Source organism: Perognathus longimembris, chromosome 23, assembly GCF_023159225.1.
Source record: "Perognathus longimembris pacificus isolate PPM17 chromosome 23, ASM2315922v1, whole genome shotgun sequence".
Classification (NCBI taxonomy): Eukaryota; Metazoa; Chordata; class Mammalia; order Rodentia; family Heteromyidae; genus Perognathus; species Perognathus longimembris.
In genome coordinates, this window is record NC_063183.1 from 24424290 (window position 1) to 24445466 (window position 21177).

A 21177-nucleotide genomic window follows, 5' to 3' on the forward strand; every position below is an offset into this window, starting at 1 on the left:
TTTATTAATAATTACTATAACTGTAATAGAGAAGTTTTGTTACCCTATTAATCAAATACTTTCCACAACTAAATATTTTCCACAAATATTTGCATTGCATTGGAAGAGCAAAGACGATTCAAACCCAATTACAGCTTAATTAAAAACCTCACATAATTGAAGGAGATCACCTAGGAATTTCCCCATTCAAGTGCCTTCATAAATTCCTCTTCAGTGAAAGATAACATCTTGGCAGCTTCAATATGCATCTGTTTTTTTAAAAAAATGAATATCTGGTTTAGTATGAAGAGTGCAAGAAGTGTGTGGACAATAGCAAAATCCAAGTTTGTTGTGGGAATATTCTAGTTCCAAGAAGCACAATATTTGAAATGGCAAATCCATTTCAGGACTAGCCTAGCAAAGTTCTTGTCCACAGCAGTACTTCATCGACTGCTGAAAGAGTGGTTCAGTATTCCAGTGTCTAGCCTTGGTAAAAACAAAACTTTGATCCTAAGGAGTGAAAGCAAAATAATCCCCATAGATGGCCTTGAACATAGCACAGAGGGAGGGAGACCCTCCCCCCCCCCCGCGGGGGGGGGAGGGACAGTCTCCACATTTAGTCTCCCCATCCCATTGTAAAGACAGTAAGTTTCACAGCACAGACTGATTTACACAAAATTTTGTGTGTAAAACTACCCAGATAGGGCTGGGAATATGGCCTAGTGGTAAAAGTGATCACCTCGAAAACATGAAGCCCTGGGTTCGATTCCTCAGCACTACATATATAGAAAAAGCCAGAAGTGGCACTGTGGCTCAAGTGGTAGAGTGCTAGCCTTGAGCAAAAAGAAGCCAGGGACAGTGCTCAGGCCCTGAGTTCAAGCCCCAGGACTGGCAAAAAAAAAAAAAAATTACCCAGATAAAAGTCACACTTAAAAATACGGTTCAATGGGCTGGGAATATGGCCTAGTGGCAAGAGAGCCTGCCTTGTATACATGAAGCCCTGGGTTCAATTCCCCATTACTACGTATATGGAAAACGGCCAGAAGTGGTGCTGTGGCTCAAGTGGTAGAGTGCTAGCCTTGAGCAAAAGGAAGCCAGGGACAGTGCTCAGGCCCTGAGTCCAAGGCCCAGGACTGGCAAAAAAAAAAAAAAAAAAATACAGTTCAACTTTCATTTTATGATAGACTCACCTTCTGCCTTTTTAAAACATCAATTAATTTTAATTGTTTCTTAAATGCTATCATTAATTCTCCTTTTTGTTTTTCTAGCTTTTTGTTTTCTGATTTTAACACTTCAATTTTTTTGAGTTCTTCATTTGACACATCCTATAAAGGAAAAAAAAATCACATATCAACTGAATATAGGTTCCTGTACATAAAAACTTGCTTACATTACTAAAGGACATAGGATAACTTTTTTTTTGTGGATGCTGGTACCTGGACTTGAACTCAGTGCCTCAAGCTCTTGCATGGCTTTCCTACTATTCATAGTTTGGTGTTCTACCACTTAAGCCATGCCTCCAGCCAGTGTTTTTGCTGGCTAATTGGAGAAGTCTGAGACTTGATAGGATTACAAGTATGAGCTACCAGTGCCCTGCTATGATAGCTTTTAACCATGATGAGGTCTCTGCCATTTAAAAAGATGGGTTTAAAAAAAACTCCAATGATAAAATAACTTACATTACACGGATATCATCAACTTTGGGTCCAGTAGTTAAAATCTATTGGAAGGCACAGATGCATTAGTGATACTAAGCAGTATCTGGAAGTACTATGGAGAATCTTACAAAAGCTAAGGCATGTTAGCTGTGGTCCACGTTCAGCTAGCTCTGTCATGAGGGACTCAGCCCTCGCAGACGGCGGTCCTCTCACGCGGCTGAAGCATGAGAAGGTAAGTCCTCAAACCCCGCGTGCTCGTCGCTGGCATGTGAACAAACAGCACGGAGAGAGGAACTGCGGAGGGGAGAAGGTATGCTCTGCGGTGTGGCTCTGCTCCAGTTTGGACAAGGCAGGAAAAGGCTGCCACGGTCCAGCAGGCCACTGGAAGGAAGTGTGGAAAGGGCTGTACCTAAAGGAGTTCATGCAGAAGGAACGTACTGCAAATACACGCATTGGAAGTGCAGGGAAGGTAGGCCCTGGCTTTCCCACTGACGTGCTGAACACACAAGCAGCCCAGAGAGCTACAAAGCAGTTGGGCGGCCACGGCCAAGGGAATGCCTGCGCCTGCGCAAGCAAGCGCCACTCCCAGAGGGCGGAGGCCACGTGCTGCCTCTGCTTCCCCACCCGTGGAACGAAGGAAGCCTCCAGAGCTGGCCGGCCACCCGGTGATGTAACAGTCACAGGGTGTGATGGGAACGTGTTGGGAATGCACAGGTGCATCGTGGCATGAGCTGTGTTTGGTGGTGAGCACTATCCGAGTCTGCTCACCTTCTGGCTTTGCCTTAATTTACTCAGCTCCAGTTTGTACTTCTCCACGTCCTCCAGGGCTCGGTTCAAGCGAACCTCCGTGGCGCTTTGACTAGTAGCAGCCTGTTTTTGTAGTCGCCTTTTATTTTCTAAATCCTATGGAGTGAAAAAAAACTTGCAATATTTAAATATTCTAAATTCCTTTTCTTTTACATTTTTCATTTCTATAGTCTTTGGTTTCTCTCAAATTTTGCAGAGAGAGAAATGCCAGGGAATTCTTGACCCTGATTTAAAAGAAAAAAAAAAAGAAATTGGTTATGGCTTGAAATCAGGGCCTGGGAGCTGACCCTGATGTTTTTTTCTTTTTGCTTGCTCAAGGCTAGTGCTCTACCACTTGAGCTGCAGCTCTGCTTTAGGCTTTTTAGATGGTTAATTGGGGATAAAGACTCATAGCCTTTCCCGCCTAGGCTGTCTTTGAACCTGGATCCTGAGATCTCAGCCTCCTGAGTAGTCAGGATGACGGGGTGAGCCATGGGCGCCTGCCCACTCTACAACCCTACAATCCCTACAACCTAAGGTGTTCTGAGCCTTCTCCACAGCAGGTTCTCAGTCAACACTCCAGATAGGAAATACATTGAAAAACGCACTTGTCTGTGTTCTTCTCTATTTCTTTTTCCTGGCTGTATCCCTGCATCGTCTTTGAATACAGACTTACATGGCTTGAGTAATTAAGGGGGAAAAGAAAACAAAACAGCAAAACACATGCTGCTCTTCCTGTGCGTTTCTAAACAAGCCAAGCTGTGCGTGGACGCCATCTGCTTTGGCAGGCTCTGCACCGCGACACGGAGGGCTCACGTGACTCAGTCACTGTGCCCGTGAACAAAGCAAATCCGCTCCGCAGCCGGGAAATCCATGGCGGGGGCCGCCTCGTGTCCCCCTCCTGTCACAAGAACACGAAGGAAGCCCACCCTCATCTGCTGCCAGTGACTTTGGAGCTACATCACCACGTGACACGGTCACCTGAATCCACGCTGCCCCACTCGTGGGAAGCAGGACAAAGGGAAGGGAGGATGGCAAGGACAACAGCGAAGCGGGAAAGTTTGGTGTGGGAAAATCAAAAGGGAACACCATGTCTAAACTGTGACCTGATATAAAGGTGATGTACAGAGGGGTTACAGTGACATGAGTCACAAGTGCCTTTCCTTCCATCCAGTGTCTCCCCACTCCCCATCCCTTCCATCTAACCCTGTTTGTTTTATAGTCATACTCTGGTACCTTTTCCAAAGTACAAAAGGATATCACAGCATCTTGAAATTAGTCACTTAAAAAAATCTACTACTAAAAAAGTTAAGCAGTTTGCAAATTACGAAACAAAAAAGTTTTATGAAAAGCCTCAGCCAGAAGTAGAGCTAAGGCTCAAGTGGTAGCGCGCCAGCCATGAGCAAGAAAGCTCAGGAACCATGCCCAGGGTCCAAATTCAAGCCTCAGTACTGGCGGACACACAAACAAATATAAAGTCTCAAGTCCTGAATTTTACATTGCTTGTGAAAGAAGCTAAAAAGCACTGAAAAAAGTCAGATTGAACTCTACAACTCAAATATTATGAGCTTCAAAAGAAAATAATTTACCATCTTCTCAAAATGATTACAGTGGGGCTGGGGATATGGCCTAGTGGCAAGAGTGCTTGCCTCATATACATGAGGCCCTGGGTTCGATTCCCCAGCACCACATATACAGGAAATGGCCAGAAGTGGCGCTGTGGCTCAAGTGGCAGAGTGCTAGCCTTGAGCAAAAAGAAGCCAGGGACAGTGCTCAGGCCCTGAGTTCAAGGCCCAGGACTGGCCAAAAAAAAAAAAAAAAAAAAGATTACAGTATCCAGAAAATGCCTAAGGACAGGAACACAGGGCATGCAGCAACCACAACACTGGCAAACTGCAGTCAACAAGAGCGCCATCTAATCCAGATGAGGAAAACTCGGGCATGGATATGGACATGATGAGAAGTGTCTGGGACAAGGGGCTAAGATTTTTTTTTTTTTAAGGGGGTGGGACCTGTAATCTTAGCTACTCAGGAGGCTGAAGTCTGAGATCACGGTTCAAAGCCAGCCCAGGAAGGAAAGCCTGTGAGACTCTTATTGCCAGTTAACCACCAAAAAGCCAGAAATGGATCTCTGGCAGATCTAGAGGCAGAGCACTAGCCTTGAGCACAAAAGCTCAGCCCCAGAGTAAGACCCCTCCCCACATATATGTAAGGAAGGGGAGGGAGCATACTTAGTAAATACTAACAAACAGTGACACAAACATGTGGCTTTAACAGCTTCTGCACATCACAGAATTGAAGATGTAAAATGATTACCTTTTCTACTGCCAACAGCTGCTGTTGCAGCCCATCACATCTTGTGTTCGCTTCTTCAAAAAGATTTTTGTATTTTTCTAGTTGGGACGCTTGTGTAGTGATTGTTTTCTGCTGTCTCGAACAATCCTCTTCAAAACTTTTCACTTGTGACTTTAAATCCTGAATTTCATCCTCCTATAGATTACGTGAAAAATGCAAAAGATTTAGTACCAAAACAGGAGAAAACAGAAAAAGAAGCTTCATATGGTTCTTGGTAAGATATTTATACCTATTTAACAAATAAAACTATAAAAATGGAAGATATTTTGTGTTTCATCACTTACCTTTTCGGTAAGTTTATAAAATTTTTTTATTCTGTACAACAGTTTATTTAAAATGTATGTAACAAGTTTCATGTAATGTTTATAAATTCTTTACCCCTGATAATTCAACATCTCAGAATAAAGTTCAGTATCTATATACAGTTTTAAAAAAAAAAACTGGGCTGGGAATATGGCCTAGTGGCTAGAGTACTTGCCTCCTACACATGAAGCTCTCGGTTCGATTCCCCAGCACCACATATATGGAAAACGTCCAGAAGGGGCGCTGTGGCTCAGGTGGCAGAGTGCTAGCCTTGAGCGAGAAGAAGCCAGGGACGGTGCTCAGGCCCTGAGTCCGAGGCCCAGGACTGGCCAAAAAAAAAAAAGAATTGCCAGTTCTGGGGTTTGGTCTCAGGGTCTGAGCACTGTCCCTGGCTCCTTTTTGCTCATGGCTAGCACTCTGCCACTTGAGCCACAGCGCCCCTTCTGACCGTTTTCTATATATGTGGTGCTGGGGAATTGAACCGAGAGCTTCATGTGTAGGAGGCAAACACTCTTGCCACTAGGCCATATTCGCAGCCCTTATATACAATTTTTAAACTGTGGGTTATATCTGAATATGGCTACCTTTTTTAAATGCAGTAGAAATTGTCCCTCAGAAGTCTTTGAATTGTAAAGCATGTCTTTTGAGATATTTTAAAAATTACCTTTTTATTGCATTCGCATACAACTTTATCCAATTCCTCCTGCATAACATTGAGTTTGGCCTTTAGAAATCTGATCTGTGCCTCTGTGGATTGAAATGATTATACTTAGTATCTCAAGCAAACCAGACCATATTTTATGAAGAGAAAATGCTCAAAATTGAGATTCTATTAGGAAGTCCATGTTAGGAAACTCACCTGATTATTGTACCTGATACTACAACAGATACACTCTTCCTTTTTCTTTCTTTTGTTTACACTCTTCCTTTTTCATATATCGATGTATAATAGATAAGATCTAATGAAAATAAATTTCAGGGGCTGGGAATGTGGCCTAGTGGAGAGTGCTTGCCTAGCACACATGAAGCCCTGGGTTCGATTCCTCAACACCACATATATAGAAAATGGCCAGAAGTGGCGCTGTGGCTCAGGTGGCAAAGTGCTAGCCTTGAGCAGAAAGAAGCCAGAGACAGTGCCTAAGCGCTGAGTCCAAGCCCTAGGACTGGCCAAAAAATAAATCAATAAAAGGCAGAGAAGCTGTTTCTGTGTGAATGATAAGCCCATGGATTTGGGGGAGGGGTTCTTTGAGCCAGGGTCTCAGCATGTAGTCACAAGCCTCTCGCTCAGTCTCTACGTGACTGAGGTTACAGGCATCCACTCTCAGGCCCAGCTGCTACTGCACATTTGCATTTGCATTTAACTTAAAAACTATTTGATAAATAAAAAAAATTAGCCTTAGTTTTTATTTTATGATAGAAAACATCAAATATATATATATATATATATATATATTCAGTAAAGATTGATCATAGCCTATCTTTTTTTGTGCTGGTCCTGGGGCTTGAACTCAGGGCTTTATTCACTGTCACTGAGCTCTACCACTTGAGCCTCAGTTCCACTTCCAGTTTTTGGTAGTTTATTGAAATAGTCTCGTGGACTTTCCTGCCCAGGCTGGCTGCACACTGCAGTCCTCAGATCTCAGCCTCCTGAGTAGCTAGGATTTCACGCATGAGCCACGGGTGCCTTGGTGATCGAGGCCTCTATTTCATCCAGAATCCTACTCATTCCTCCCATCACCACATTACAATGAGAGTACGAGGTTTCTTTGAAACATCCTCACATGATAAATGTTTAAGTTCAAAAAAGCAGTTCCAGAGATATCTTTTTCTAAGTAATTTGTGAAGGGAAAAAAAAAAAAGGAAAAGGCAAAATAAAAAACCTCACCTGTCCCAATCCCTGTACTCAGGCTGGAGAAAACGTCGTCGTCTGCGTGCTCAGGAAAGCCTTCCTCCTCCAGCTGCCCTTCAATTCTGCTAATGGTCTTTGCAAGGGAAAAGTCCGAGCAGTCCTCGGGCAGGGCCACGTCGCTGGCTGTCTGCACGCTGGAGGACCTCCATTTAATGCTAACACACACACAAGGAATACAAAGGGAGAAAGATGCTATGGCTCTAAATAACACAGACCAAATTAGGGTAAACTTAAATTTTAGGATGAAATCTACAGTTGACACTTTCAAGGGCTTGGTAGCCAGGTGCTGGTGGCTCACGCCTGCAATTGTAGCTATTCAGAAGGCAGAGATCTAAGGATCACAGTTCAATGACAACCCTTGGAGAGAAATCCACGAGGCTCTTATCTCCACTTAACCAGCAAAAAGCCAGAGGTGAGCTGTGGTTCAAGTGGTAGAGCACCAGTGTGGAATGACAGCACCACCAACACTGAGTTCAAGCCTCAGTACTGGCACACGCACACACACATACACACACACACAGGCTTAAAAGACTTTCAATCTTTCTGAATCACACACCACAGAGCTGGAGAAGGCTGTGTGAGGTCATGTGGCCTAGAACTTTCCTCCTAACTTGTGTACATCAAAACTAAGGACTGACCTTGACCTCTTATTACATCAGAATCTAGCTGGTGGTTTTAACCTTACATGCTGCCGGGCAGTATCTGTAAAAACTAGCACTGGCCTTGCTAGAATTCTGCAAATACCCAAGAGTAATACTTTACTAAACAACACTGCTAGAGTGAATAATCACCAGCTTTTCATGGACCCTATTTTTTTGTTAAGTAAAATATGAAATCCAAGTCATTTCCAAAGGTACTGAAGAATGAGCTGGGTCTATTACATTGGCACAATAATTCCATAGTTCCAACAGCCATTTTCTTTTTCTTTTCTTTTTTTGGTGCCAGTACTGAAGCTTGAACTCAGGGCCTATGTGCTGTCTCTGAGCTTCTTTTGCTCAAGGTTAGCACTCTTATCACTTGAGCCACAGCTCTACTTCCAGCTTTTGGTAGTTAATTGGAAATAAGAGACGCATGGATTTTCCTGCTCAGGCTGGCTTAGCACTGAGATCCTCAGATTTCAGTCTTGTGAGTAGCTTGGCTTACAGGCATGAGCCACCACTGCCCAGTAACTTAACTTTTAACACATAAAAGATCCAGTCCAAAGGTATAACTCCTCTGAACAACTAATGAACTACCTAAAAAAAAAAAAAAAAATATATATATATATATATATATATATATATATATATATATGAACACCAAGAAGCAGAAACATATTTGGGGGGAAGAACAATGGGGAAACACTTGAATGGAGGGAGAAAGGGTGAGCAAATGTAGTCATTATGTTCAATGTATAGTTTGTAAAAAATGGAATGGTATCACTTGAGAAGAGGGAAAGGGCGGGGACAATGGAGGGGCGACTCACCAAGATGCACTGCACTCATAGCCTGACTTTGGGATTTGTAACCTCTTTATGTAACTACTTAATCTAAAAAAGAAAAAGAAAAGGAAAAAAAGGGCTGGGAATATGGCCTAGTGGCAAGTGTGCTTGCCTCGTATACATGAAGCCCTGGGTTCGATTCCCCAGCACCACATATGTAGAAAATGGCCAGAAATGGCGCTGTGGCTCAAGTGGTAGAGTGCTAGCCTTGAGCAAAAAGAAACCAGGGACAGTGCTCAGACCCTGAGTCCAAGCCCCAGGATTGGCCAAAAAGAAAAAAAAGAGGGTTTCAGAATTCTACTTGGAATAACCCTATTTTACTTAAAGAGCAAATGTGAAAGAAAACACGGTAACTTGTTTCCGGTGGTGCACAGACATACTTTTCCATTGAATTTATATGATTTCCTAACACTTCACTCACTTTTCTTCCCTGTTATTTTTTAAAGTAGTTTTTAGCAATTAAAAGACACAAGATTTCCCCATAATCATATTTATGTTCTTAAGTAACAGACATGTAAATTTAATAACCTCCTGATAAGCAGGAGCTGTTTGGTACACTCCAGGCCTCTTCCCCTTCTAGAAAGTCTTTTGGATCCCCCTCAGCTGTTGTTGTTTTTTTTTTTTTGGGGGGGGGGCAGATCTCAGGGCTTGAACTCAGGGCCTAGGTGCTTCCCCTGAGCCTCTTTGTGCTCAAGGCCAGCACTCCACCACTTGAGCCACAGCGCCACTTCTGGCTTTTTCTGAGTAGTTTATTGGAGATAAGGGTCTCATGGACTTTCCTGCCCAGGCTGGCTTTGAACTGTGATCTTCAGATCTCAGCCTCCTGAGTAGCTAGGATTACAAGTGTGATGGCACACAGCTGGATCCTCTTATACTTAAAATATTAATGGACTTGAATTTGATTCACCAAAAAGTTGAATGTAAATTAGTTATAATGTAGTCTAAGACTATGTCAATCATTCTCATCTTACGGTATACAATCATGTATGCCGGTCTGTCAAATACTCAAGAAATACAAGACCAGACTATTTGAGAGAACCAGGATGAGTGGCTCAGCTCTGAAATAACAGCTAGAAGCTGGGCCCCAGTGGCTCCAGCTTGGACCCCCAGCTACGTGGGGGGCTGAGATAAGAAAGGATTCTGGTTTGCAACCAGCCTGGTGAGAAAAAGTTTGCCAAACTCCTCAACCCACGGTCTGGGGGCAAGGATGTGTGCCTCTCATCCCAGCCTACACGGGATGGCAGGGCTGAGGTTCCGGGCCAGCCAGGGACTCCGGCTCCACAGAGGGAAGCTGGACATGGTCAGTGCAAGTGGTCGGATCATAGCTCACGCGTGAGATCCTGTCCTAAGAATAACACGCTGGCTGCCTGTGGCTCACACCTGTAATCTTAGCTGCTCAGATGGGAGGATCCAGGTTTGAAGCTAGCCCAGGCAGGAAAGTCTATGAGACTCTTATCTCCAATGAACTATCAAAAACTTGCAAGTGGAGCTGTGGCTCAAGTAACAGAGTACTAGCCTTGTGCAAAAAAGTTCAGGGTCAGCATCCAGGCCTAAGTTCAGGCCCTAGCAATGGAAAAGAGAGGTGGGGTGGGGACATGGCTCTAGCAGTAGAGCCAGCCTAGCCTTACCCTTAGCTCAAACCCTAGTATTACCAAAATAACAAGGAATGCACGATGAGGTGCTCACGCCTGTAATCTCAGCTACTCGGGAGGCTGAGATCTGAGGATCACACTTCAAAGCCAGCCTGGGCAGAAAATGCATAACTTTTTCTGGTAGTTATTTTCAATTAACTACAAAAAAAAAGCCAAGAATGGATCTGTGGCTCAAGTGGTAGAGCGCTCGCCCTGAGCACTAAAGCTCAGGAACAGTGCTCAGGGCCCTGAGTTCAAGCCCCAGCACCAGAATAAAAAAACTTTTTTGGAGTATAGTGATTTTGCTCAGGAGAGTATCACAAAATGTTCTGTAAATGTACGGTAAAACTTCTCTGAGTAGAAATGGTTTAAATTCCTGGCCGTGGAGCAGGTGTATGTTGTCTACCTTATTACTAAAGGTATGAGAACTCAATTAGGAACGAGAGTACTATGAATTATAAAACTAAAAAAGAAAGTCATACTTCCTGAACTATACAATACCTTGAGTTTGTTTTCCTTCCTTTATCTCCAGAATGTGGTTTGTTTTGAACCAATTTTAGAGGAACAATGTTTTTGGCCTTTGGCTACATGAAAAGAATTAAAACTATATTAATTAATCAGAGTCTAATCATTTGCCAAGGAAAGCAACTTCAGTCACATGTGGAATAGCTATTTTGCTACAAATTAAGAATGGCTACATTTGTGGAACTATTTGTTCTGTTCAGGAATCCCAGAAGCGAATAGCTGGAGATCCTCTGGCTGGACCTGACATCACATGGACGAAGAAACTAAGCAACAAGGAAGACGCTTCTCTGAGCCTCAGCCCCTGAGCGGGCTGCTCCCAGGCCTGCCTTGGGCAGCGCTGCTCCCTAGGGCTGTATCTTCATAGGAGGGAGGTGGGGGAAAGAGCTGCAGACACCCAGAACCTGAGAGAGGGGGTCACCGCATCAAGTAGGAACGAAGGGACCACACTCTGGATATGCATGCTTTTCTCTTTCAGGTTTTCTATTAGATTAAGTTTCTGAGGGAAAAAAACTGAAAAGCCAGCCAGGCGCTAGTGGCTCAGGCCTGTCATCCTAGCTACTCAGGAGGCTGAGATCTGAGGATCACGGTTCAAAGAAGTCCATGAGACTCTTATCTCCAATTAACCCATAGAAAACTGGAAATGAAGTTGTGGCTCAAGGTGATAGCGCACTAGCCTTGGGAAAAACAGCTCAGGGACAAGAGCAGGTCCTGAGTTCAGTCAAGCCCATGACCAACCAAAAAAAGGAAAAAAAGCCTCATATTACAAACTCATTTTACTTAGAATTGTGTCCACTACTCCATTCAGTGAAATTATAAGATAAAAATGATTCCACTCATCAGCAACACTTGTATGAATGCATTCCTTCTGAATATTAAGTTTACAACCCATTTCTAATAAGTCCTCATTTTTTTCTAAGTCTTAAGAAAAAAAACTAGCCTCTACATAATGTAACTGTATTCACAGAAAGTTTGATTTCATACCTTGGTTTCTGAATGTAGATGAGCTAGCCTTTCAGATGTCAACAGGCCTCTACAGACCAAAAATAAACATTAATACTAGATGACACAGAGCCGAGACACCATGAAATTCAACAGAACTTTTAAAGGCAAACCACAACTATTGCTTTAATTCTAGTTAGTCATGTGTTAATCTGATCTCTCTATAATACATTTCTATATACATTTTGTATAGAACTATGTTGCTATAATTACATTTAATAAAGCATATATGTACACAGAATTATGTTTTCTATAATTCTGGCTCTTCATGTTAATTTATTTGGAATAAATTAGTCATTAAAAAGTGCTTCAGGCCTAGTTACTCAGGAGGCTGAGATCTGAGGATCGCAGTTCAAAGCCAGCCTGGGCAGGAAAGTCCATGAGACTCTTATCTCCTCCAATTAACCACCAGAAAATGGGAAGTGGAGCTGTGGCTCAAAGTGGTAGAGTGTTAGCCTTGAGCAAAAGAGCTCAGGTACAACACCCAAGCCCTGGGTTCAAGCCCCATGACCAACAAAATAAACTTCTTAAAGAACTACAGGAAAAACCTCTAGCCTAGACACTTTTTAGTTATAGAATCATTCTCACACATGACATGAAAATGTCTCCAAATAGTCTACCAATTTAATATCTCTGTCATTACCATCATCTCAGATGTAGGGCTGCCACGTTCCTAGCACATTCTCTTCTCTGTGTCTTACGCTGTCTCACACTCATTTCCCACACTCATGCCCACACCCCATGCCTACACAGTCTCATCAGCTAACACATCTAAATGCTACCTGTGTCCTTGGGCTTTCACGGGGGTATGATTTTGTAGTGTACTCCTATGTAAACAGAGTGTCACAGTATTCTGCTGACTACTGTGGAACTTTCCCATGAAGGCCTTTTGTAAAGGGAAGTGATTTGGAGGGTGAGCCTTGCTTCCGGCTGGAGGACGTGTAAGATACTACAGGAAGATCTTTTCTGAGAGTAACTGCGGTGGTGGACCTAGGACAAGCATGTTGGTTGTAACTGGTTTCCAGGTGTGTCACAGTCCCAGCCTGAAATGGATGGGCTCTTTACAGAATGGACCCCCATCTCTGGATAGTCACCACATAATCACAATCATATAATAACACTGTGTCATGTTCCACACAGTAACAGTGACCTGAACAAACAGTAGCATGAAGAACTCCATGTGACCCAGGAAAAAAGAAATGTCCTCACCACTACATGCTTTTGTGCCGGTCTCGGGACTTGAACTCAGGGCCTGGGTGCTGTCCTTCAGCTTTTTTGCTCAAGGTTAGTGCTTTACCACTCGATCCACAACTCTACTGCTGGCTTTCTGGTGGGTTCTTGGAGATGAGAGTCTCACAGACTTTCGTAATCCTCAGATCTCAGATCTCAGCCTCCAGAGGATGACAGACGTTGTGCCATAGGCATCCAGCTTGGCTCTAGTTTCGACTTTTCCAGAATGTCAAGCACTATCATGAACCCCACAGTGACATTTGGATCAAGGATTGGCCTCATACCTAAGAGCAGTTTTCACAGGATTACAGCAACTGAAAAATGCCCACCACCCACCCATCCACACTCTGTGGGAGGGGAGGTTCCCACGGCTGGAGCTACCGGCCATGCTGTTCTCAGAGCACAGCCCCATCATCAAAACATGCGTGGAAACAGATGCTGGGTGCACTGAGTCTGCAGTCCTTCGCTTAATTAGCATCATGCCCCATTCCACCTGTGGTCCAATGCTGTCTAATGCCGAATATTCCATCTTGTAAATAGGCCATAACTTGTTCAACCACTTACCATTTCATGGATATTGGAGACAATTATGAATAAAGCTGTTATAAATGTTTATATGCAAGTTTTTTCTTAGTATGTCTTTTTTATGTCTAAGATAAATATCTAGGACAGGACTTGCTAGATTAAGTGCAATAGCTAGTTCTTAGCGAATGAATAATGTCCTTGTATTTCAAGCATAAAATGAATTAAGTGCCACTTTAGTAACATTCCTTTTTTTGCTTCGGAGCTCAGTAAAGTATTTAAATATTACAGCCACTTAGTGCTATGTAGATCTCATCTTCTGCTTCTTGACCTTAGACACTGAAGAATTTTAAGTTTGGTACCTACAAACAATTTTAATCTCTAAGGTTTTTTTGCTGGCATAGATCTCCAAAAATTAGGAAATATTTTGCCTATGTGATCTAGTTGGTTCCATTATTTTGACTCCAGTTCTTTCCAAAACTAATTTTTTTTTTCTGCCGGTCCTGGTGGACTCAGGGCCTGGGCACTGTCCCAGAGTCTCTTTATTCTCAAGGATAGTGCTCTACCACTTGAGCCACAGCACCACTTCCAGCTGTTTTCTCATAGTTTATTAGAAATGAGAGTCTCACAGACTTTTCTGCCTGGGTTGGCTTTGAACTGCAATCCTCAGATCTTAGCCTCCTGAGTGGCTAGGATTACAGGCATGAGCCACTGGCACCTGCCTATAATTCTTTACTGTAAAGAAGTCTCCTTGGGCTGGGAATGGCCTAATGGCAAGAGTGCTCACCTCGCACACATGAAGCCCTGGGTTCAATTTCTCAGCACCACATATACAGAAAACGGCCAGAAATGGCGCTGTAGCTCAAGTGGCAGAGTGCTAGCTTTGAGCAAAAAGAAGCCAGGGACAGTGCTCAGGCCCTGAGTTCAAGGCCCAGGACTGGCCAAAAAAAAAAGTCTCCTTACCTGCCAAGGACATGCCCCAGGCTCCCAGGTGAAACCATGACAGCGACATGTAAAACTATGTTTTTTCCCTACACATACACAATTATGGTAAAGTTTCACTTGTATAACAACACAGGAAAAGATTAACAACAAATGACCGTGATAAAATAATTATATATGAGAGACTATAAAAACCTGGGTAACAAATTAACATGGTAGAGTCAGAGAAGGAATCCAATGTGCATGTCCCCTGTACAACTTGATGAACCGTTAACAAAGTGAAACATGCTTTTCAGGGAGCAGATGGGGAGGACACACCAAATGGAGGGTGGGCAAATGCAGCCACTGTGTTCAGTGCGTGCTATGTAGAAACTGAACAGTGTAATGAGGGTATGGATGGGGCTGGGCGAGATGGGGGGACGAAGGAAGGGGTGACAATGAGCAAGATGCACTGTCCTCATAATCTGACTTGTGGAGTTGAAATCCCTTTGTAGAGTACTTGCCTTGTAAGTGACAAGTAAAAGCTTCTAGTTACTATTTTACGTGTGATATTACTTTTCTTCAAATTAGTTTCTCACCATTTGCAGGGAAGAAGATCCACACGTGCCACTGAACATAAAAATACCAGTGGAGTAAGCGCCAGTGGCTCACGCCTGTCATCCTGGCCACTCTGGAGGCTGAGATCTGAGGATCACAGTTCAAAGCCAGCCTGGGCAGGAAAGTCCATGAGACCCTTCATCTCTAATGAATCACCAAAGTCTGGAAATGGAGTTGTGGCTCAAAGTAGGAGAGTGCTAGCCTTGAGCACAAAAGCTCAGGGACAGTGCTCAGGCCCTGAGTTCAAGTCCCAGGCACAGAAAAAAAAATAGCAATGGTATGTCCCCTTGTACTCACCTTGAACTGGCATTTCCTTTTTCACAAGATTTGATGTGTGTTGATAAAGGCTGGGATTGTACCTCCTGTTGGCCTCTCTAGTGGAATGAGTAAAAGTGATTCGTATGTACTACTGAAAACACTGCACAAACCTAGCATCTACCCCAGGCCTCTGTGCTCAAGCTCCCCACTCCCCACAGCAAAGCACTGATCCAGAAATGCTACCCAGGAAAAGGAAGTTCTGCTGATCCCAGTTTTGCTCTAGTGAGTCAACTATCATTCATCCCACTTTTATCTAGAACCCATTTTATTTCAACTATCCTTTACTGAATTATCAGTGTTGGTTCTATATGCTCAAATATTAGTGTTCTGGTGTGATGAAATATTGTTAACATTTATGTCCTTATTAAATCCAAGTAGACAACATTTTGCAGTGGCTTTTAGAAAATGTATATTTACCAAAAGCATATGCAGAATACCAGCACCTGGGTATATATCTTGTGCTCATGTGTTGAGTTAAACGTTTACACCTTGGGTACTTGGGGGTGTTGTGTATTGGGTACTCTTGTATATGTATGGTATACTTCAAATTACAAAGTTACAAAGGGCACTGGTGGCTCACACCTGTAATCCTAGCTACTCAGGAGGATGAGCTCTGAGGACTACAGTTTGAAGCCAGCCTGGACAGGAAAGTTCATGAGATGCTTATCTCCAATTAAGCACCAAAAAAGCTGGAAGTGGAGCTGTGCCTCAAGTGGCAGAGTGCCAGCCATGAGCAAAAAAGCTAAGGGACAACACTCTGTCTCTGAGTTCAAGCCACAGGACCAGTATCAAAAAAAAAAGGTGAAGGGGCTGGGGATATGGCCTAGTGGCAAGAGTGCTTGCCTCGTATACATGAGGCCCTGGGTTCAATTCCCCAGCACCACATATACAGAAAATGGCCAGAAGTGGTGCTGTGGCTCAAGTGGCAGAGTGCTAGCCTTGAGCAAAAAGAAGTCAGGGACAGTGCTCAGGCCCTGAGTCCAAGCCCCAGGACTGGCCAAAAAAAAAAAAAAAAAGGTGAAAACCTTTGCACCCATAGGGAGTAAGAGTATATCTACTTACGATTACTTCCTCAGCTTGCTGAACCACGCGAGCTGTTTTAGCCTCCAATTCTGCATTCAGACGCCTAAAACCAGAGAATCAGTAACAGGGTTAGGCTAACATCCCAATAAAAAATAAACATCAGCAATTACAATTTACCAAGTGATCTAATCAACACCAGAAGATGCACATGACATTTTTACCCAAACCTGAACACAATTATCAGTATTTAGCCCCGACTTCTACAAGTCTTCCTACCTGTGCAGGAACTTACAGGGCAAGTCCTGGCCTTTCCACAGCCTTCTTGCCCAAGCCCTGAGGAAATGACTTAGCTAAGGAAGATTCAGGAAGAAGAAACTGGGTATGCTCAACTCAGTTCCAGGATTGCCCCACCTGCAGGACCTAATTCCAGCCTTGTGCTCCACCCTGCCAAGCACGGCCAGGGTGGAGGGGATGGCAGGGGGACTGCTCTGTTCTAGCTTGTTGCTATGATTGGGAGCTTGGGCTGCAGTTCATTGAGTAGGTTGAACTTCAAATCTCAGCCTCATCAGAAGAAGAGGGGAATTATCTGACTACCCCTGCCTGTCCTTCCCCTCCGCCCAGTCTACTTGGGACCTAGTAGAGAACAGGATACTTTTACTTTTTGGAGAGAGAGAGAGAGAGAAAGAGAGAGAGAGAGAGAGAGAGAGAGAGAGAGAGAGAGAGATACTGGGTACTGGGGCTTGAACTCAGAGCCTGGGCGCTGTACCTGAGCTCCATTTGCGGCCCTCTGTTGATTAATTCAAAATAAAAGTCTCACCCACTTTCCTGCCCAGGCTGGCTTCAACCTGTGATCCTCAGATCTCAGCCTCCTGGTGGCTAGGATTATAGGTGTACGCCACCAGTACCTGGTCATATGGTTCTTCTGAAGTTATAAAAAGCAGACACATCAAAGAGCTTGTTTTTTCCAGGCAGGAGAAGCAGAAGTAATGTGAGCACCTCCATTTGTACCCCAAGGACCAGAAGGAGTCGGGCAGCACCAAAGCCTTAAAACCTTCTCAGGTATCCTTAATAGTTGAATGGTTTAAGAAATATACCTTAAAGGTCTAGGATAGATCTATCAGTACATAGCTCAACAGCTATGTACACATGATTATATAAGATGAGGATAAGCAAAAACAACTCCAAGAGAAGGAGGATTCTATTGCTGTCATTATGTTTAATGTTCTAGTTGAATTTCCTTTGGCGTACCCTACGTGGTTACTGTATATGATTTTGGTACAATGGATATTGTATATATGCCTACGTGAACTAGGGAAGGGAAAGAAAAATGAGGGTGTAAGAGATAAGACAAGAAATGTACTCACTACCTTATTATGTAACTGTACCCCCTTGGCACAACACCTTGTCAATAAAATTTAATTATAAAAAAAGAAATATACCTTAAGAGGGGCTGGGAATGTGGCCGAGTAGCAAGAGTGCTTGCCTCCCCTACATGAAGCCCTGGGTTCAATTCCCCAGCACCACATATAAAGAAAATGGCCAGAAGTGGCGCTGTGGCTCAAGCGGCAGAGTGCTAACCTTGAGCAAAAAGAAGCAAGGGACAGTGCTCAGGCCCTGAGTCCAAGCCCCAGGACTGGCAAAAGAAAAAAAAAAAAGAAATATACCTTAAGATTGCTTGGTTTGGTGCTGGGAATATGGCTTAGTGGTAGAGTGCTTGTCCAGAATGCATGAAGCCCTGGGTTTGATTCCTGAGCACCACATACACAGAAAAAGCCAGAAGTGGCGCTGTGGCTCAAGTAGTAGAATGCTAACCTTAAACACACAGAGGCTCAGGCCCTGAGTCCAAGCCCCAGGACTGGCAAAAAACAAAGTTTACAGATGGTTGAGATCATTAACCCATGAGACTCTTTATCTCTAAATAACCACCAAAAAAAAGCCAGAAGTGGAGTTGTGGTTCAAGTGGTAGAGTGCTAGCCTTGAGCAAAAAAAAAGAAAAGCTCAGGGACTGAACCAAGGCCCTCAGTTTAAGCCCCAGGACTAGCGCGCACGCGCACACACACACGTAAGCCTGACTCACCCAGATGTGTCCTGGCACTGAGAATAAAGCAACAGTTCAAAGGAAAACAGTGAACAGGAACAGAGGCCAAACAGCATAGCAGTTGGAAGCCGAGGGCTGGGGAGGGCGGTGAGTCACAGAGAGCCACACCTGCAGAATCTCTGCCCAGAGCCTCGAGGACAGACAAGCAGCCAGAGGAGCGACGGGAGACTGCCTGGAGTAACTAACACGCGAGGGTGGCACCTAGCACTGGGGAACTCACACTCCTGCCTAGAAAAGTGGATGCACATTTTATTCTTCTGCACGGCACAGAAGTGATCCAGAAAAATTAGGCCCAACCAGAGTCGCTCTGCTCCTCTGTCTCAGACAGGCACGCCTCAGAGTACAGAAAACTGCCAACTGTTTTGACCACGAAAACACCGCAACTAGCGGATTGTTTGTACTAGCAGGCAGGGGTTCTAATAACCCCAGTGCAGTACCAGGGCAGTTGGGAGACATATTCACACATAACCAAACAGTTCACCTAATGCATGCAAGGTATTTAATTCTATCTGGTGACTAGTAGTAAAAATAATTGTTTTGGCAACTGGGGGCATAATTCAAACTCTAGTAACACCAAACAATGACAACAAAATTCACAAGGAAAGTAACTATTTTGTTTCGAGCACAACTGACAACAGATTTCCTTGCTTAAATGCAGTCTTCATCACGGTAATAAGGCTGATTTGAAAGCAGAGGGGCAGCAGGCATTCTCTTCTGGGCATGCTGGCTTGTGTGTGCTTCATTTAAAAAATGGCACAGTGGCTAGGAATGTGGCTTAGTGGTAGAGTGATTGCTTAGCATGCACGTAGCCCTGGGTTCGATTCCTCAGTACCACATAACAGAAAAAGCCAGAAGTGGCTCTGTGGCTCAAGTGGTAGAGTGCTAGGCTTGAGCAAAAGGAAGCCAGGGACAGTGCTCAAGCCCAGAGTTCAAGCCCCAATACTGGCAAAAACAAGCAAACAAAACCAGTACAGTCAAGTTTTAATGCTTCAATTCCAAACACAGATATGTCAATCCTAACTACAAGGAACTGCCAGTTTCCTAATTACTTTGTTCTAAAACACAACTTTTAACAAGTACTTAAAATATGCTTTTTTTGCCCTGAAATTATGCCATACTTCAAGACCCTAGATTCATCTCAGTACAATCAATCAATCCTTTCAAATTAATGCAAATAGAACAGAGACAATTTTGTCCTTGTGGAGCTTACAGTACAGTGGAGAAGACAGCAAATAGAAAAGGGAAACTAACCTAAGTGAATTTACTATAACAAATTGTGCTAATTGCAAAGAAAAATGAACAAAACAATGGAAAAACACAGCAAGGGGTCTCTCCAAGAAGGCCACTCAGGTAGAAGGACAGGTAATTTCCCTGAGGAAAAGTAAAAGCTTGAGGAAATTAAGGACAAACAGGATAGAAAGTTTTAGGCAATAAAGGAGAGGAGCTCAGGCTCTCAAAGCTTGAAGGACAACAGGAAAGCATTTTGGCCTTTTTTTTTTTTTTTTTTTTTTTGGCAGTCCTGGAGCTTGAACTCAGGACCTGGGCACTGTCCCTGAGCTTCTCTTGCTTGAGGCAAGTACCACCACTTGGGCCACAGCGCCACTTCCAGCTTTGTCTGTGTATGTGGTGCTGAGGAATCAAACCCAGGGCTTCATGCATGCTTAACTAAGCCACATTCCCAGCCCATTTTTGGCTCTTGTTGGCTAGTTGTCTGTTCCCGTCCTTAGAGTTTGAATGGAGCAAGGACTGGGTGCTGTCCCAGAGCTTTTTCATCTAAGGCTTTAAGCTCTACCACTCCTGCCACTACTCCATTTCTGGATTTGGGGGAACTTAATTGGAGATAAAGAGTCTCATGGACTTTCCTGCCCCGGGCTGGCTTGGAACCACGATCCTCAGATGTCAGCCTCCTGAGTAGCTAGGAGTACAGGTGTGAGTCTGGCTCACGCTGGCATGACCAAATCTAAAGATCACCCTGGCGGCTGCTGCTGTTGCTGCTGCTACTACATAAAAACTGGGCAGCGAAAGCAAAAAGCACTTCTTTCTGCCTAAAACTTCACATCCGGTTTGTGCTTCATTTCGAAGGAAGGAAGGAAGGAGACCCGAAAATGCAGGTGTCCACGAAAGGAAACGGGAAAGGCAGGAAGTGGGACCCGGGCGCGGCGCCTCTTACTTATACTCCTCCTCCTTGGCCAGCAGGTCCGGGCGCGGGGCCGCGGGCCGCGCCAGCCGGGGCGGGAGCGGATTCCCGGGAACGCCGCCGCCTCCCTGGAAAACAGGCAGAATCGTTCAGACCCGAACTGGAAAGGGACCTTGAACGTCCACGTCGCCCGCAGCCGCCCGCAGCCAGGAGCCGGCCGTGCAAACTGACCCGCGCACTGCGCCTCCGTCCCTCCATCTTCGCGGGCCGCGACGCGGTGACCTAGGCAACAGCGCATCCTCGCGGATCTTCTCGCGCGAACTTCCCGAACGCCTCCCGCCAAAAAAAAAAAAAGCTGAGGCTCTGCCATCTGGTGGTCGACAAGCGGTACTACACTGACCTGCTCCCCAGGAACCGGAAGATTGATGAAGTGCTGGATGGAGCCCGGTGTAAAAATGCTCCATGTGGGGGGTGAACCACCAAGGAAGCACCAAAAAACAAACAAACAAAAAAAGCCAGAGGTGAAGCTGTGGCGCAAGTGGTAGTGCGCCAGCCTTGAGTGAAAAAGCTCAAGGACAGTGCCCAGGCCCTGAGTTCAAGCTCTAGTACCCTCACAAATAAAGAAATAAACACATCCACTGTGACTGTCTCCATCAGGAGACTATGTTGGAAACTGAAGTGGATT

General features: G+C 44.4%; 1 protein-coding gene across 1 annotated transcript; it reads right to left on the minus strand.

The window, feature by feature from the left end:
• Positions 1 to 48: 48 nt before the first annotated feature.
• On the minus strand, positions 49 to 20751 carry Tex9 (testis expressed 9). The gene is made up of 12 exons (XM_048332826.1): positions 20724 to 20751; positions 20526 to 20620; positions 16297 to 16360; positions 15214 to 15290; positions 11608 to 11656; positions 10603 to 10685; positions 6967 to 7145; positions 5746 to 5828; positions 4740 to 4913; positions 2406 to 2540; positions 1170 to 1304; positions 49 to 248 (listed from the first exon to the last, which is right to left on the minus strand). The coding sequence occupies exons 1-12, from the start codon at positions 20748 to 20750 to the stop codon at positions 171 to 173; spliced, it is 1179 nt and encodes a 392-aa protein (XP_048188783.1). The 5' UTR covers position 20751; the 3' UTR covers positions 49 to 170.
• Between the last annotated feature and the right edge of the window lie 426 nt (positions 20752 to 21177).

What these genes read in the sequence shown, in the direction of transcription:
- Tex9 (XM_048332826.1), bottom strand. Translation starts at nt 20,750, where the DNA reads ATGGAGGGACGGAGGCGCAGTGCGCGG. An exon ending in AGCAAGCTGAGGAAGTAATC is followed by an intron (nt 15,291 to 16,296) that starts GTAAGTAGATAT and finishes TCATTCCACTAG; the next exon opens with AGAGGCCAACAGGAGGTACA. An exon ending in GAGTACAGGGATTGGGACAG is followed by an intron (nt 5,829 to 6,966) that starts GTGAGGTTTTTT and finishes TTCAATCCACAG; the next exon opens with AGGCACAGATCAGATTTCTA.